Below are 17,552 nucleotides of genomic sequence, written 5' to 3' on the forward strand. Positions count from 1 at the left end.
TTTTGACACTACACCCCTCCAGGAATTCATCTAGGGGTGAGGTGAACATCTTGCATGCACAGGTGTGTCAGAGAATTTTACACCATTGTGACGTGAAAATAAAAAAATAAAAAAAATTGTGTTTTCCACAAAAAATGGTTTTTTTTGGCCCCAAATTTTTCATTTTCCGGAGAATAAATAGGAGATAACGGACCCCACTATTTTTTACCGAAATTCTCCTGCGTACACCAATACCCCAATATGTGGTTGGAATTCAGAAACACCGCGGAGATCAGAAAGGAAGAAGCATCATCTTGGGATGCAGATTTTGCAGTAATGGTATACGGGCTGCTATTAGCAGCGGTCTGGAGGGGCAAGAGCTGCCGAAATCCCCCCACTAGTGACCCCATTTTACAAACTATACCCCATCCAGAAATTCATATAGGGGAATATTAAAACTAACTTATTGTTTCACTGGTGTATGAATGTATAACGATGTGGTGTGCGTAAATTGTGCGGAGTACATCAGGATGTAAAAGGTGCTGTGCCAAGAGGGTAAAGCCAAGTCTTACCATTTAAGGATAAGAGGTACATTGTAAGGCAATGTTTAAAGGCGATATCGGGGACTTTACTAAAACAAAAAAGGTGTCTAAGCACTAACAGGCAAGTAATTTCAGCTTACACCTGCCTGTTGTGCCCGGCGCTGTTCTTGCAGACCGCTCATACCGGGGATTCAGCTGCCTGTGCCGTCGCGATGGGGTGGAACTTCCGGTGTCATTCTGACTAAACCGCTGGCTTCCCCCAGTTAGGTAGCGGGGATCCGGCTGTCTATCAGAATGGCCTCAGTAGTCCCGCCCCATGGACCGAGCGGAGTGGAAAAGAAGCCTCCGAGCTGGAGACGTGACATCAGCAGAGGCTTCTGAATCCCCGGCAGGAGCGGACAGTGACCACTCTGTGTTGGGGAAGGACGACGCTGTGTACAATAGGCAGGTAAACTGCAATTACCTGCCTGTTAGCTCTTATATACATTTTTTGTTTTTTTCATTAAGTCCTGGATACTCCCTTTAAAGGATTGTCCAAGTAGTCCCGATATTTACCCAGTGTAAAATAATAAGCTAGTACCAGCGATGTTGCAGTGGTTTTGGGACACTCTCTCCCAGGGCTCACATGACATTATGTCACACGATCACTGTGGCCAAACTCCGCTGGCATTACTCTACTTGCCTTCTGACAAATCAAGATATCCGGAGGAAGAGAGAACTGCCCTCTCATCACTGCCCCCGAAATATAATTACATCCGAAGGCGGGAAGAGTGAATCCAGAGCCGATTGTCACGACTCTCTGAATAGGGTTTCAGAAAGGTATGCCCAAGTAGAGCAAAGGGCAGGTTTCACAAATTTAAATTTGTGTTATTTCGTTTCCCCCTTTTGGAGCACACTCTGCACATTTTGTGAGTTATTCCCTTCCGCACAGTTTGGAGAACCTTTCCGGGTAAATGTTGCCCTGGTACAATACAGGCTCCTTCAGTGTCAGGAGTACTGGGACCCTCCTGACTGATGGCTGTGGCTTGAGGAGTGGGATGCTGGTGTAGAAGTTATCCCCCATAGAGGTGAAGACCCCGATCCAGCAGTGGTTGCATCGAATCCCACACAATTTTCACACTCACTCCCGGGAAAAGGGGACAGTCAAGTTGGGAGGGGGAGTCAGTGTCCCTCGATTCGTAAACCCCAAATCTGTGGTCTTTCCTGGAGGTCCTCATGGCCATACAGATACCGATGTGCTGTAGAGTACACCAGTGCGCCAGTATTACCAAAGCTCTGGTTTCTGACAATACCCACATGCAGCACAATTCCCCAAATTGTTGTAATGTCCGCTGCATTTACAGGGGTCCATCAGGCAAATGAGGACGTGGGATTTTAGGTGAACAATTAATGGGCATATAGTTTTTGGGGCCCACCGTAAGATTTGTTATATCCTCATTGAAGAAGAATTTGAAAGTCAATTTCAGTGAGATCTGCAGCGCCACATTGGATTCCTGAGCGGCCCATGAAATCCAGAACAGGCTGATCATATTGGAACCGATTGCTGAAGGGGAAGTCTTGGTCCTAGGACACCTTGCTGGGGAGAAGGAGGAGGAGAAGGAAGGATAGCACATCTAACTCACTGAGTGTTGTGCGCCTTCCTTGCTGAAAAGCGACCGTGTTGTGACCACTGAGACCAATTTATTCTATTCTTCTGAACAGCCTGTATAAGAGGCACCATTTACTATAAAAAATGTACAAATAAATATGTTATCTTAAGTGAAAACAAAATTGCAAAATATACCAGTGAATCAGTAAAAATAAAAACTTGTATAAAAATGAAAAAAGCAACATTCTCTACCCATGCGTTACATATTAAGTTACTAGGTACAGTTTAAAAAAAAAAAAAAAAAAAAACACAGATGTCACTAATACTGCGACATCCACTATTCTACTTACAGAACTTTTTCTGTTAAAAATTGAAAAAAAATAAATAATAATTCAAAACTTTAACAGGGAACCTGATGAGCGATGTGCAATTCTGATCTGACCAGAGACCGTAGGACAAACTCCACCCCCACCCCCCACAAAAAAAAAAAGGTGGAAAAAAGTGCAACAGAGACTGAGCGTGCGATTAAGCGCGGTGACTCTGGCGCCGGACATGTACACTTCACGCTGTGCCGTTCAAGACCGCCAAATGTTGGGAAAGAGTTAGAGCTGAATCTACACAGCAAAAGGAAGCTGCCAGCAGCGGATCTTGATGATGTCCAAGTGCAGTCAGCACGGCAGAACCTTCCTCAGACGACCTGAGTGATGGCAGCCAGGGCTGTAAGTGCCAGGATTCCTGCATGTGGCGCTCACACTTCAGACTAAAGAAATCTAAACATTTAGACAATTTTGCTTCCTTTTTTCAATAGGTCTAATAAACCTGTAATATCCATCATTCCAAGACTTTATACCAAAAAAAAAGACAAAAACATTAACGGAAAAAACATTGTACTGAACGCACTTTGGAAACTGAACGTTGTGAAATTTCAAGCCGTAAAAAAGCGCGATGCCCTCTAGACCTTCGACTGAGAAAGTCGGCACGGCAATACTGTAAGGCTGTGTTCACACAGCGTTTTTTTAGCGGTTTTTACCGCGGTTTTCACTATAAAACCGCTAAAAATAAGATGCACAGTCATTTCTATGCATTTTGCACTTTTTGTGCACATTGATGCATTTTTTACCGCGAAAAAAACCGCATCGCGGTAAAAACTGCAGCATGCACATTAATTTTGCGTTTTTTTCCGCGGTATAGGCTTCTCCCATGCTTTTAGAAACCGCTGCGGTAAAAAACGCATCAAAAACGCACAAAAAACGCACAAAAAACGCCGCGGAAAAATAGGTGCGGTTTCTGGGAAGGGATTCAGGTTTTTGTGCAGAAATTTTCTGCAACGTGTGCACTTAGCCTAAAGCACTTAAATAAATTTTTAATCCATTCATCAAAAACAAAGCCTGTTTACAGGAGGAGAAAAGACTGTTTATCATTGTGTCACATCACACAGCGCAGCGCCGCAGCGTGCTCCTGCTAAATTGATTTACTCGTGTTAAATCGCAAGCAGAATAATTTTTTTTTTATCAAACCTGATTTTTATCATTGTCTCCTTGGCTGTATAATTAACCCTTAATGCTTTCAGCACCAAGAGAAAACAGCCCTAATCTTATGGAGACGCGGTGCGACACAAGAACAGAACTTTATCGCTAGAAGGAGGCGGCAATGTCCTGAAATGAAGGACAGCAAAAGCGAAAAGGTTTCATTCATAAAAGCTTCACAGTGGAGCAAGATATGAGAATCTCATGGCTGCTGCCAAGCCTGTAGTCCATCAGTGGCCACTGTTTACTTAGCGCCGCAGCCCGGCACCTGACGCCGCCTTAGCGCCGCAGCCCGGCACCTGACGCCGCCTTAGCGCCGCAGCCCGGCACCTGACGCCGCCTTAGCGCCGCAGCCCGGCACCTGACGCCGCCTTAGCGCCGCAGCCCGGCACCTGACGCCGCCTTAGCGCCGCAGCCCGGCACCTGACGCCGCCTTAGCGCCGCAGCCCGGCACCTGACGCCGCCTTAGCGCCGCAGCCCGGCACCTGACGCCGCCTTAGCGCCGCAGCCCGGCACCTGACGCCGCCTTAGCGCCGCAGCCCGGCACCTGACGCCGCTTTAGCGCCGCAGCCCGGCACCTTGCATCACAGGAAATCCCAGTTCCATCAAGCACTGCAGTGCTCACCTGACAAACGTCACAAGACCACCATGGACACCGGCTTGGAGAGGAGAAGCAGTGCCATACCAGGAGGTAGCATGCTCCCCCACAATATTTACTAGGCACTAGTAGTGGACAACCAGTTTACGCACGGCAGCAACGCAACTTGAATCATGAGTAAAATAAAAAGTTGCAAGTGACCTCACATTTTTTTTTTCTTAAGATTCCAAGAAGTGGTTGCAGGATTACTGGAGATACCGGAAGCACGTTAGCACCTTGTTTCCTATATTAGACCCGGTCAGAGGCACAGACGGGAGATCACATTACATACAATACGCAGAGGTTTCTTTTTTTCATCTTCATACCTTCATCAAACTCAGCATCCTCCTCCGTGTGTTGTGGGAAAGGGAAGCAATTAGTTATTTCCAGCCGATCGTCCACCACGAGGCCGAGGAGCACTCCCTGCACCACCTCGCTGCCGTGACCTTCCTCCTGATAGTGCTTAATGATCTTCAGCACCACCTGCCGAGAGAAAGAGCGAGACGTTACGACCTCAAGAGACATATTAGCAACTCTAAGAAACAAAAGTCAGAAATCATGTCAAAAATACAACGGCAGACTGACTGATCCTTGCTCTGGCCACGCCGCCATGTTACACCATTAGCATAGACTGGGAGGGTCGGCCATGAAATCCACCTTCCACTATCGGTGGCAGGCCATGATCTTGGACCCCGATGCCAAAGACCAAAGTGGCCAACACTTCTAGGAGACAAGATGGAATCTGACAATTATCGTGCTGCCATCAATAAACTCTTATTCTAGGAATAGTACGGCGTTGAGGGTTCACAGACCTTTCTTTCTCAGCCATATTAATAGGCGATATATGTACTAGCCGTCACCCGGCTTCTGCAAAAACAGTGGAATATAAAATACAGCAAGCACGAGGCCTTGAGCTGTGAGTGGGAAGCTGAAAAAGCAAAGTTGTCCATTATCTCCAAGGACGAGCTGCGCCACGCTCCTGCCGCTCGTCATACAAGCCTGTAATGTATGTACAGTTCTGGAAGCCCGTCACCGGAGTCGTGACTTACAAAGCTCTTCTGCCAGAGCCAAACGGAAATCCATCATCATAGCATGTGTGCCCCCAGAGGTGGGAATCAATAGTGCTTGTAAGGCTGGTTTCACACGTCCTGATTAGTGATGAGCGAGTATGCTCGGTACTCGAGATTTCTCGAGCATGCTCGGGTGTTCTCCAAGGAATCTGGGCGTGCTCGGAGATTTAGTTTGTGTCTCCGCAGCTGCATGATTTGCGGCCGCTAGACAGCCTTAATACATGTGGAGATTTCCTGTTTGTTAGGGAATTCCCGCATGTATTCAAAGCTGTCTAGCAGCCGCAAATTGTGCAGCAGCGGCGACACAAACTAAATCTCCGAGCACGCCCAAAATACTGAGACCACCAGAGCATGCCCTGAAATCTCGAGTACGAGCATACTCTCTCATCACTAGTCCTGATAATTCTGGTACCGGAGGTGTCAGTGTCCGAGTGTGTAATAATTGCGCCACACGTGTGGCAACTGTGTGATACATCGGTACCACATGCACGGGCGCCAGGGAAGCAGCGGTACAGTAACCGCTGTTCCCTGGTGCCGGGTGCTGAAGATGGCTCTCATCACGAGCAGGGGAGAATGATGAAAGTTATATTCAGCTAATAATAGTGACAGCAGGAGGCAGCTGATGGGACCATTACTCCCATCAGCCTATACCTTCACCCGCTAATACCAGTGAGTGCAGGCATCAGCTGATGGGAGTACTCATCAGCCAGATCCCGCACTATAAATAAATTAAAAAAAACTGGCGTGGGTTCCCCTGTAACTTTGATAACCAGCAAGGCTAAACTGACAGCTCAGAGCTGTCAGCTTCAGCAAGGCTGGTTATCAAGAAAACAAAAATAAATAAACAATATCCCTCAACTCTCCATCATTCTGTCCCACACCATAATCCAGGTCTGGGGGATAAATAGTTTTCAACCTAGATGGTGCCAAGATTCGATCGTCCAGGCTGAGAACCACTAGAGGTGACATCATTGCGGTTATTGCCAGTCGGTGAGGCTGCATTCCCATCCGGGCTGAACTCCGGTGATCTCAGCACAGTGGGGAAAAGTCAGTGATGAAGTTCAGCTCAGGCTACTTTCACATTAGCGTTTTTTAGCGCTGCGCTTCATGTGCAATAGAAACGCATGCAAAAGTTGTAGTTACTCACCGGTTAACAGTATTTTTCGGAGTCCGGACAGCACCACCTGAGAGAGGTGATCTGCCCTCCAGGAACAGGAAATCCTACAGATACATAAGGGCGGCACCTCTCCCACGCATCAGTTGGTTTACAGAGCACAAGAGGACCACAAGGTTAATAGCATAATTTATATACAATACCCTACACGACTATTAATTACCCGTGTACATATAAGAGGAAGAAGTGCACACCCAAATTAAACTAAAGGGAGGGAATATACGGGTGCTGTCATGGACTCCGAAAAATACCGTTAACCGATGAGTAACTACGACTTTATTCGGTCGTCAATGACAGCACCACCTGAGAGAATTACAGAGAGTAATAATTACTTTAGGGAGGGACTACAGCCTGCAGAACTCTGACACCAAAGGAGAGGTCTGAGGACGCACCCAGGTCTAGTCTATAATGGTTGTAGGAGGTGCTCGGAGAGGACCAAGTAGCTGCCTTACATATCTGGTCGATCGAGACCTCCGATCTCTCTGCCCAAGAGGTTGCCATGGCCCTGGTGGAATGCACCCTCAGCTTGCCAGGGGCCGGTTTGCCTTTTGAGGTGTATTCCAATGAAATGGCCTCCCTAATCCATCTCACTAGCGAGCTTTTTGAAGCCCTAAGGCTCTTTCTAGTTCCCTGATAGGAAATAAATAAGGCATTATCTTTTTTCCAGGGGTCGGTAACTGTCAGGTACTCTAGTAGACATCTCCTAACGTCTAGCGTGTGTAATTTTCTTTCCTTATCGTTCGTGGGATTAGGGAGGAAGGATGGAAGAACTATCTCCTGAGTTCTATGGAAACTGGAGGCTACTTTAGGCAGGTATGCTGGATCAGGTGTAAGAATTACCCTGTCGTCCCTGAATTGTATGTAAGGAGGAAGTCTAGACAGCGCCTGGATGTCATTAACTCTCCGGGCTAATGTCAACGCTACCAGGAGAGCAACTTTAAGGGACAGGTTTTTTGTGGAAGCTGATGAAATAGGCTCAAACGGGGCCTCTGTCATGGCCGTAAGGACTAGGTTTAGATCCCATGGCATAAATTTCTCACTACCGGTCTGGACCTGCCTGTTGCTTTAATAAACCTATTGATCCAATAGTTACTGGCGATGTTGCAGTTGAAAAGCGCCCCTAGAGCCGACACCTGTACCTTAAGGGTGCTGGTTGAGAGTCCCATGTCCAGACCTCTTTGTAAGAACTCTAAGATCTGTGCTATGGGAGTGGGCTGCCCAGCTACTACCCCTGAATCTTTTCCAGATCCTAACGTAGATTTTGGTTGTAATCGGTTTTCTGCTTTTGAGCAGGGTGTTAATTTGGGCCGGGGAGAAACCTTTCTCCTTTAGTAGTGCCCGTTCAAAATCCACGCCGTCAGATGTAGGCCAGCTACCTGAGGATGGTAAACTGGGCCCTGGGATAGGAGGTCTGGGATGTTTGGTAGGACCCAAGGGTCGGACACCAACATGGACCTGAGGCATGAGAACCATGCCCTCCTGGGCCAAAACGAGGCGATCACTATAATCCTTGCTTTGTCCTTCCTGACCTTCATCACCAGGGGTAGTAGAGCCAGGGGAGGGAAGGCGTATGCTAGCCCGAAGTCCCATTTGACCAGAAGAGCATCTACTGCCAGAGGATTCTCCCTGGGATTTAGAAAGCAGAACTGAGGCACCTTCCTGTTCACTCTGGTGGCAAAGAGGTGTACTTCTGGCTGCCCCCATTTTTGTACGATTCAGTCGAAGATGGACGTTTTTAAGGACCATTCCCTCTGCTTTAGAAAGTTGCGGCTTAGGAAGTCTGCTGTGGTGTTTTCTTTTCCTTTTATGTGCAGAGCTGTTAAAGACAGGAGATGTTGCTCTGCCCATTGGAACAGCCGTTCTGCTACCTCCATCAGGGGCCTGGAACGAGTCCCACCTTGGTGGTTGATATAAGCCACGGTGACCTGATTGTCGGAGAATATTCGAACATGGTGACCCTGTAGATACACAAAAAGGTTTTTGACTGCCTGCTCTACGGCTGTTAGCTCTTTCAGGTTGGAGGACATTCCCAACTGATGGCATTCCCACAGGTCCTGGATCAAGATTTCCCCCATGTGGGCCCCCCAACCCGTAGGGCTTGAGTCTGTGGTGACTACCCGGGTTACGTTATATTCCCAGGGCACCCCTCTGGCTAGATTGTACTCGTCTAGCCACCACTCAAGGGATCTCAAGGTATGTTGGGATAGAGTCAACAGGCCTTCTAGATAACCGCCCAGGATCTTTTGATGGCGTAAAACCTCGCCCTGTAGCATCCTTGTATGGAACTAGGCCCATCGGACTGCGGGGATGCAGGATGAAAGAGAACCCAGGAGGGACATTGCTTTCCTGAGAGACATGGTAAGGGTATTGGAGGCGTTTAAGACCTGCTGACGTAGGCGAACTAATTTTTCGGGTGGAAGACGACACTCCTGATTCTGCGAGTCTAGGGTTAAGCCCAAGAACTGCTGGACTTTCATGGGCTGTAGGTGGGACTTCTTAATGTTTAATAGCCACCCTAACCGCTCCAGAGCTGATTTTGCTTTTTGCAATTGATCCAGACAATGGACTGCTGTTTTGTCTACAATAAGGAAGTCATCCAGGTAAGGGATTACTAGGATGTTTGCTTCCCGCAGATGGGCCATAACCTCAGCTATAACTTTAGTCACCCGGGGGGCGACTGCTATACCAAAGGGAAGGGCGACATATTGAAAATGCTGCAACGACCCATGTAAATGAACTGCCACTCTAAGGAAACGCTGATGAGACGCATAGATGGGTATACGGTAATAAGCGTCTTTTAAATCCAACACCACCATAAAACAATTTTCAAACAATAATTTTGTTGTGGAACTGATCGTTTCCATTTTGAAAGGTAGAATGACCAGGTATCTGTTGAGTGCCTTCAGATTGATAATTCTTACAGGACCATAATCTGGTTTACGGACTAAAAATAGGGGGGAGTAGAAGCCTTCGCCCTTCTCCGCCTCTGGTACCTTTATCAGTACTCCTTTCTGACATAGGTCAACAACTTCGGTCTCTAGGGCAGTCTGTTCTGCCAGGGAAGACCTGAGCGGGGTGACCCTAAAACTGTTCTGGGGGACACAGGCAAATTCTAGCTTTAGGCCTGAGGCTATCAACCCCAGGATCCAGTTACTGTTTGAGATCCGCGACCAGGCTTGGCAGAAGGCCGATAGTCTACCTCCCACTGGGGCCTCTAGTCATTGGGGAGGTTTCTTGGTCTCACGGGATGCTTCCTGGCGTCCCCCTCCAAATATAAACCCGGTACCTTTTTTCTTTTTATTTTCCCATCTGCCCCGGTCCCTGGATGACCTCCTCCGAAAAAATCTCTTCCTAGCAAAGGGAAGTCTATAGGAAGGGGTGGGCAGGGAAGGGAATTTCTTTTTATCATCACCAGCCTTCTCCCACGAGTTCATCTAGGACTGGTCCGAATAGATATTCCCCCTCACATGGGATGGAGCAAAGTCGGCATCTGGCCTGGATATCCCCAGGCCAGCATTTCAGCCATACAGCCCGTCGGGCTGCATTTGATAGTCCTGCGGCCTTGGCCGCCATTCTTGCGGAATCTGCCGAAGCGTCGGCTAAAAAGGCTGCCGCATCCTGGATGGTAGGTAGGGTTTTCAAGATAGATTCCATCGAGGCTCTGTCCTCTAACTGCGTTTCCAGCTGGCCCAGCCAGATCATCATAGATCTGGCTGTGCAGGTAGCTGCTACTGCCGGTCTCAGGGCGCCAGCTGACATTTCCCATGTGCCTTTCAAGTAGGAGTCCACCTTTTTATCCAGCGGATCCTTTAAAGAGACCATGTCATCAAAAGGGGATAGCGGATTTTTTGGACGCCTTAGCCACTGCTGCATCCAATTTCGGGGCTTTGTCCCATTTATTTACCACGGGGTCCTCAAAGGGATACTGCCGTTTAAAAGCTGGTGGTAGGGAGCCTTTCCTTTCTGGTTTTCTCCATTCCCTATTAATCAAATTTTGGACCTTGTCGTAACGGGAACGACTTACGCTTCCTGTGTCCGTTACCACCATGGTAGCCCTGACTGCCTTGACTATTTTGTCCACTTGTTCGAGACCTAGGTAGAAACGACTGGCGTCTTCCTCTGAAGAGGATGCAGACGCGGAGGTGGAGGGCTCTGAGGAGTCTTCATTTCCTCTAGGGTCAGCTGAAGAGCCTAACCACGAGAAACTTGCTCTCTTTCTCTTCCTAGACGACTCCCCCTGGGGTACGGATTTTAGGGCTTTAACCTCCATCCTGATAATTTCCCTTAGACTTGTAGCGAAGTCAGGGGTTTCTTCCGTCACAGTCTGACGTATGCACAGCCTTTTAGGGTAGGCATCCGGCAAGGGGCATTTGCAAAGGGCGCATTCCCTGTTTTTTGCCTTGCCAGCACATTTCTTCCCCTATAAGAGGAAAACGTAAGGGGAACACTGTATCAGGGCACATTCACGAAGATCTCTTACCCTGAGCAGAAGGCGTAGGTACCGGATCACGGGGGGGGGGGGCGAGCTGGATCCTTCAGCCTGGAGGAACTTCTATGGCCGGATTGTCCAGTTTGTTTTTTCTTTTGCTGGGAGCTGGTTTGGGACCTCTCTGAGGTACGTTCCTGCTCTCGGTCCAGCTGGGCCATGGGAGCCTCCGGCTCGTCCATTCCTGCACCTGAGCTGAAGCCGCTCTGCAGTGCTTCTGTGCCCTTTTCTTCCCCCCGGCAATCCGGGTTCACAGGTGTCATGGCCAGGGGCTGATTCTCGCCCCCCCTTTCCCTCTGACGTCCATGGGCACTTCCCCCGTGCGCCCCCCTCCCCCCGCTGCGCCCGGCGACGCACAGGGAGAAAAAGCCGGCCGGCATCCGACTTCCGGTCCGGCGCTACTGGCCCCGCCCCCCGCGTCACTTCCGGTCTGAGGGGACGCGCAGGACACAAGCGCCACGGCGGTGCCCGACCCCGCACAGCGCTCCCCGCACGCCCCCGACCGCGGCCCATATACGAAGGGAGACCACACCAGCAGGACCAAGGACCGGGGTGAGGATCCATACTTACCCGCCGGCCCAGGAGATGTGCATCCGCCGGACCCCGCTCCCACCTGACCCTCACACTGACGTGGAACCCTACCCGGGCCACCGTGGCGCTTCCAGGGGACTCCGCACTGCCCGAGGTAGGAGACCCCCCCCGCTACCTGAGTCGGACAGCCGGCCTAGGAATTCCTTCAGCCATGATGGCATGATCTGTAGGGAATCCTGTCCTCCAGGAACAGGAAACCAACTGATGCGTGGGAGAGGTGCCGCCCTTATATACATGTAGGATTTCCTGTTCCTGGAGGGCGGATCCCCTCTCTCAGGTGGTGCTGTCATGGACGACCGAATAAAAAACGCATCATGCGTTTGCTTTTTTAGGCGCATGCATTTCTAGCCATGTTAACTCTTAAAACGCATGCGATTTTAAATGCAGGCGTGTGCATGTCGATGCGCACGCCTGCGTTCCCATAGAATGTAATGTCATGGTGTGGGACATTGTTGTTTTTTTTATCTTAGTTTTGCTATAGGAGACAAGGGTTTCCGTGGAATTGGGCGTTAGGCGAGTATAATTGTGTTTGTTATTTTTAAATAAAAATGAAAAATTGTGCCTTGTTTTATTCCAAATAAAAGACTTTATTCTGACTGTTTATTTACCTTACAGCGATAGGATTAGTAATGGATAGGTGTCCTATAGACACCTCTCCATTACTAAGCCGTGAACTTGACGACATTTGACAATACAAAGTTGACATCAACCCCAAAAATATTACACCACTTGCCACCGCTACAGGGCAAATGAGAAGAGCCAGGCAAAGCGCCAGAATTGGTGCATCTAATAGATGTGCCTTTCCTGGGAAGCTGAGGGCTGCTATATTTAGGGTGGGGTGGGGGCTATATCAATGGCCCCTTACAAACCTGCGAATACCAGCCCCTAGCTGTCTGCTTTAGCAAGGCTGGTAGTCAAAAAAGGAGGGACACCAAGCAGTCTTTTTTTAATTAAATAATGCCTTGCTGATGCTGACAGCTGAAGGTTGCAGCCCCCAGCTGTCAGTTTTGCCTGGCTGGTTATAGAAACTACAGGGGAACCTATGCTGTATTTTTTTCTTTTTTATTTATAGCGCAGAAGATACTCCCATTAGCGGCTCCTGCGTTTACTGTTACTAGCGGCAGGTGCAGGCTGATAGGAGTAATAGACCCATCAGCGGCTGCCTACTCTCATTCTTAACACTTGAACATAACTCAGTCTCACTTGCTCGTGCTGATCGCTGGCAGAACAGGGGAGAATGATGAGAGCTGTCTTCAGCACCCAGCACCGGGAACAGCGCTTACTGCACCGCTGCTTCTCAGGCGCCAGGACGCGTCACACTGATGACATCCCAGTGAGACAGCTGTTTGCGGGGCGTTTTGCAGTCCAGGCTGCCTGTAAAAAACAGACGTCAGCATGTTTTGCCAACAGACACACGGTCCGTGGAAACACACTGATGTGTACAGACGCATTCACTTAAAGTGTAAGTGTCTCCGGTACGTATGAAATCTCACCACACACAAGTGTGAAAGAGGCCTTAGCCATGAAGCCTTTTCTTACACCAACGGGCTCAGCGAGCCGAGGCATAGGGTCGGCCACTTCTTTCTGGGGGCTGCATGACAACATCTATCAGTTTGGCTCATAAATTAAGTGGCCTTGATTGCTCACCCCATGTGCCTGTAACCAGCCTGCAAACCCTTTGGTTACCCTGTTATTGTGCAGTTTAAAAGATATTCTCATTTCAGTAAAAATATGGCATCACTTACCTGGGACCTCTACATAATCTGATAATACAGGGGCTGCAACATTATACCTTTTCCTGCAGAGGGAACTGCAGCCATCCCCATTGACATGAATTGCATCATCCTACAGGAGATCGCCAGGAACATCTCAGTGCAGAAGAAACACTGCTAACCCTTCATTTTCTGAATTGTTGGGAGTTCTCTGGGATCTGACCCACAGTGATAATTCATAACCCATCACTTACTGATATAGCAATATCCCTTTAAGGAGGACCTGTCACCAGGCTGAAAGTGGCCAGTTTTTGGTTTCATTTCATTGCCGCTATCCCCCTTAGTATTCCACTTTTTTCATTTTTTTTTAAATCCGCCTTACAGTTGGAGAGATATGTTTTTTTTTTATTTAGTGCTGATATTTATGGTCTTGATCAAAGGGGTGTGGCTCACAAAGTAGAGGAGCCTAAAGACACGCCCCCAGGGAATCTACAGGGCCTCTCCTTTTTGATAAAGTGCATAATGCGTGAAAAAAATAAAGGCCGATATCTCTGTGACCTTATGATAGATTTAAAAGTAATGAAAAGCGAATTACTTAGGAGAGTAGTGGAAATAAAGTTAGAGCAAAAACCGGCCAATTTTGACTTAACGACAAGCCCTCCTTTCAGGGGAGTCTGCCAGATGTTTTTGGCCTATTAAGCCAGGCTAACAGATCCAAAGCTAGTTGGGATATCACAGTGGTCTGAACGGAGCTGGGTTCAGAAAATGTACGAAAACACATTTTTCATCCAGAGGGGGAAAAAAAAAAAAAAAAAAAATAAAGGGCACATTTCCGTTTATTAGGTACAGTAATCTTTACTATGACCTCATTAAAAAAAAAAAGCCATAAGAATAGGATTCCCGACACAGAGAATATGCAGAAAAGGTTCCCAGGATGTGAATTCACGCTTCAGATGTCCCAAAAAGGTGAAAAGCTGCTACTTTCACTTAAAAAAACAAAAGAGAAATAAGGAGGCAACAGCGATAATGGATTCAGAGCAAACGACCAGCAGCCATCACACGCTGTACCAGTACGATACTGGGAAGTGTGATCCGAGACAGCAGACGCGCGCGCGTCGAGGGGCCACGTATGTGTAAATGGAGCGGCGTACAGATACAACAGCTTGTAGCAAAGACCGATATGGTGCTATACATTTTCTGTGACCTGTAATTCAGTCGTGTCGTTGAGCCCCCCGCAGAGCATTGCTACAGACAAAAGGATCTGGATGCCGCACTCCACGGGAAACCACACAATTCAATAAATAAACGCGCCGAGTACTCCGTGAACACAATGATACAGGGAAAAAACAGCAGGGCACGACCAATGAATTAAAAGATTTACTGATGTCACACACAAAAAAAGCTTTTCTATAAACAGCGCCATCCTTGAGTTCAGGTTGTGTCTGGTATTGCAGCTCTATTACATATTTCAATGGCGCAGAGTAATGTGATGCCAAGAGGCAGCTGTGTTCCCCTAATCTTAGAAAACCGTCCTAATTCGCGTTGTCCCACTATACAGCTGTCAAAAGTCTGATCGAATGTCAGATCCTAATACACAATCACAGGGCCAGGTCCCAGTTTTCTGTTTTAAAAAGTTACCTGTATATGATTCTGGCAATAATGGCACCAAAACTAGTCAGCTTTACAGGGAAAAAAAATAAAAAATTTAGGATGACATGTATTGGATTCATTTATACCTATACACTTAGCACTTAGGAGTCCGGTGGGCGGTCCCACTCAGTGACTGACAGCTTTCCCTGTTGTGCAGTTAGGCGTGGCTATTAATCATTAGGTAAGACCGCCCACTGGACTCCTAAATACAGACTCCTAATATGCAGTGCAGTACTTTTTGGGATGAATACCTCCCTCACACACCGGTGTAACAAAGACGCCACACAGCAAGTAAATGCTTAAAAGCGGCTTGGCAGTTTCGTAAACTGTCTGTCACACGGCTACAGTTTGTGTTACAGAAAACAGTTTACGCGGAGTCTCCGACGCTGCTCTCTAACGCCACGTCGATGGCGTTACACCGAATATTGGCACTCAGCGGCTCTGCCCAAGTTGACAGTACGACTATCTCCAAAGTGCTGCGCTCACAAAATTGGATCTACATCATCGACAGGACGTCAGCGCCGCAGACGATAACATGCCGGGAGTAGCGACAGACGGCGGGGACAGGAATTTTTTGAAAACCCCCTTAATGACGCTCTCCCATCAACGTTCTTATCTTAAAATATCGCAAGCATCATATCATATGGCACTGTGTACTTACAATTGCTCATTTTGCTTTTCTGCCCAGATACGTCTTCCCTTTTCCATTAGGTCTATGACAATGTGATTGACTGACGAGCTGAATCCTTCTAAGGGTACCGTTACACATAGCGACGCACCAGCGATCCCGACAACGATATGACCTGGTAAGGATCGCTGGTACGTCGCTACATGGTCGCTGGTGAGCTGCCAAACAGGCAGATCTACTAAACGACACGACGATCCGTATAACAACCTCGGCGGTCGTTGGGACCTTGTCACACAGCAGCTATGACGACTCACGCCTGCGTCCCTGAGTTCTGCGCCGCCAATGAGTTCGCTCGTCGGCGTCAAACACAGCGATGCATGCTGGCCAGCGGGACGCCACTGATCAAAAGACGGCCCAGGACATTTGAGCAGGATCAGCGATATCCAGCGGGGGGTGTCACCGCTATGTGTCACATGTAGCAAGAACGCTGTTGCCTCACAAAATCAGTGAAGCAACAGCGATCTCGATAATGATCTCGTTATGTGAGACGGGGCCTTACACCATCTAGAAACAGGAGGTCAATTTTTCCTGCATGAGTCATAAGTCGCGGCAAAAGTCTATGGCGGGAAGGAGGAGCGGAGCAGCTGGGTCAGGAGTTGAAGAGTGGAATGATCAATGCAGGGACAAGAGACTGCCTGCTTCCACATAGAGAAAAGAGAAGAATTATCTGGGAAGAAAAGCAAAATGAGCAACTGTAATTACACAGTGCTGTATAATATGGTGACTGCAATATATTAAGATAAAAATGTGGTGGAGAAATGAGGAGCGCTTCTTTAAGATGCATTTACTCTGGCCGATCATAGATCTAACCAGGTAAGCCAACAGCTCAAAACACTAGTTCATGGCGGGACTTTTTTGTTATTATGCTCGCTTAAAAATTAATTGTTTTCGGCAGCACATTGTCCTGTGCAAATAGATGAGCAGCTGGCCTTCCTAATCTAATGGCCAGCATAGTCCTGGTACACCCGGCGTTTGGAAAGTCGTGCCCCACGATATGGGCTCCGCGCACACAACACTGAGGTCCTACCACATTTTCGCACACCCAGCGGCTTGGGTGGCATTTAGGTCAGACCCGAGGATGATCACATACTGCGGGGTCGCTTTGCAATGAAGACCTCTCGTGTTGCTCCAACCATCGGCCCAGTCATCTACCGCCAGGTACCCATTATCCCTTCAATCTTGCGCCATGTTCACACTTCCATTATGACTTTCCCGTCACTTGATGGAGAGAATCGCGCAAGAGGCAGCAAAAACAGTGACGGACCCCAGTGTGAGTCACTGAGAGGCCACCAGTTGACGTTTGGAAGCCACGGCGCGCCTCCTGGCCGGGTTTTCTCATGATTCCGCCCTCTTCGGTGACTTCTGCGGACCATCGGACTCCCGCGGTCGGGCTCCACAGCTTACGATGAATACATCTCTATAGCAGTGCGATTTCAGAAAAATGGGGGGAGGAAAATAAAAGATAGACACTTTCTTTTCTGCGCAGGTAAATGGCTTTTTACCTGTGTGATTTCCTCTAACGTATGTGTGATTTGCTATTGTGTGGCAGTGACATCCCCGATGGCGGCGGCAGTGGTGGCGAGGCACCGGCTGCTTGTGCTCCTCCGCAGCCTTCCAATCAGTGTCACCTCTGCCCCGTACATCAGTCTTAAGAGCCTCGGCTTTCTACATCTCTCTCCTCGGGAACGGCTTGATTCCGGCAGCCGCAAATGCTATAAGAGAACATTAAATATAGAAATCTCTTCCCCCATTGTCATCCTGCAGTGACGCTCGCCTCTACAGCTGGCGGCGGCCATTGTGCTGCCTCCGGTATCAGTTACCTGTCCAGCTGCTCACATTTTTGTTTGCCATTTGTCGGGTTCTGCGATGATGGAAGTGACCACGAAACTGGCGACCCACTGTGAGGGCA

The 17,552-nt window shown here is 48.4% G+C and overlaps 1 protein-coding gene across 1 annotated transcript in view; it reads right to left on the reverse strand.

Moving 5' to 3' along the window:
- The window catches only part of EIF3H (eukaryotic translation initiation factor 3 subunit H), a 155,413-nt gene that overhangs the window by 112,569 nt on the left and 25,292 nt on the right, over positions 1 to 17,552 (reverse strand). The window contains exon 2 of the mRNA XM_073590224.1: positions 4,599 to 4,755. Coding sequence (XP_073446325.1) covers positions 4,599 to 4,755 — 157 coding nt within the window. The remainder of the gene's footprint in view (positions 1 to 4,598; positions 4,756 to 17,552) is intronic.

The sequence above is a fragment of the Dendrobates tinctorius genome, unplaced genomic scaffold (assembly GCF_039654945.1).
Source record: "Dendrobates tinctorius isolate UK_male_01 unplaced genomic scaffold, ASM3965494v1 ptg000116l, whole genome shotgun sequence".
In the NCBI taxonomy this organism is placed as follows: domain Eukaryota; kingdom Metazoa; phylum Chordata; class Amphibia; order Anura; family Dendrobatidae; genus Dendrobates; species Dendrobates tinctorius.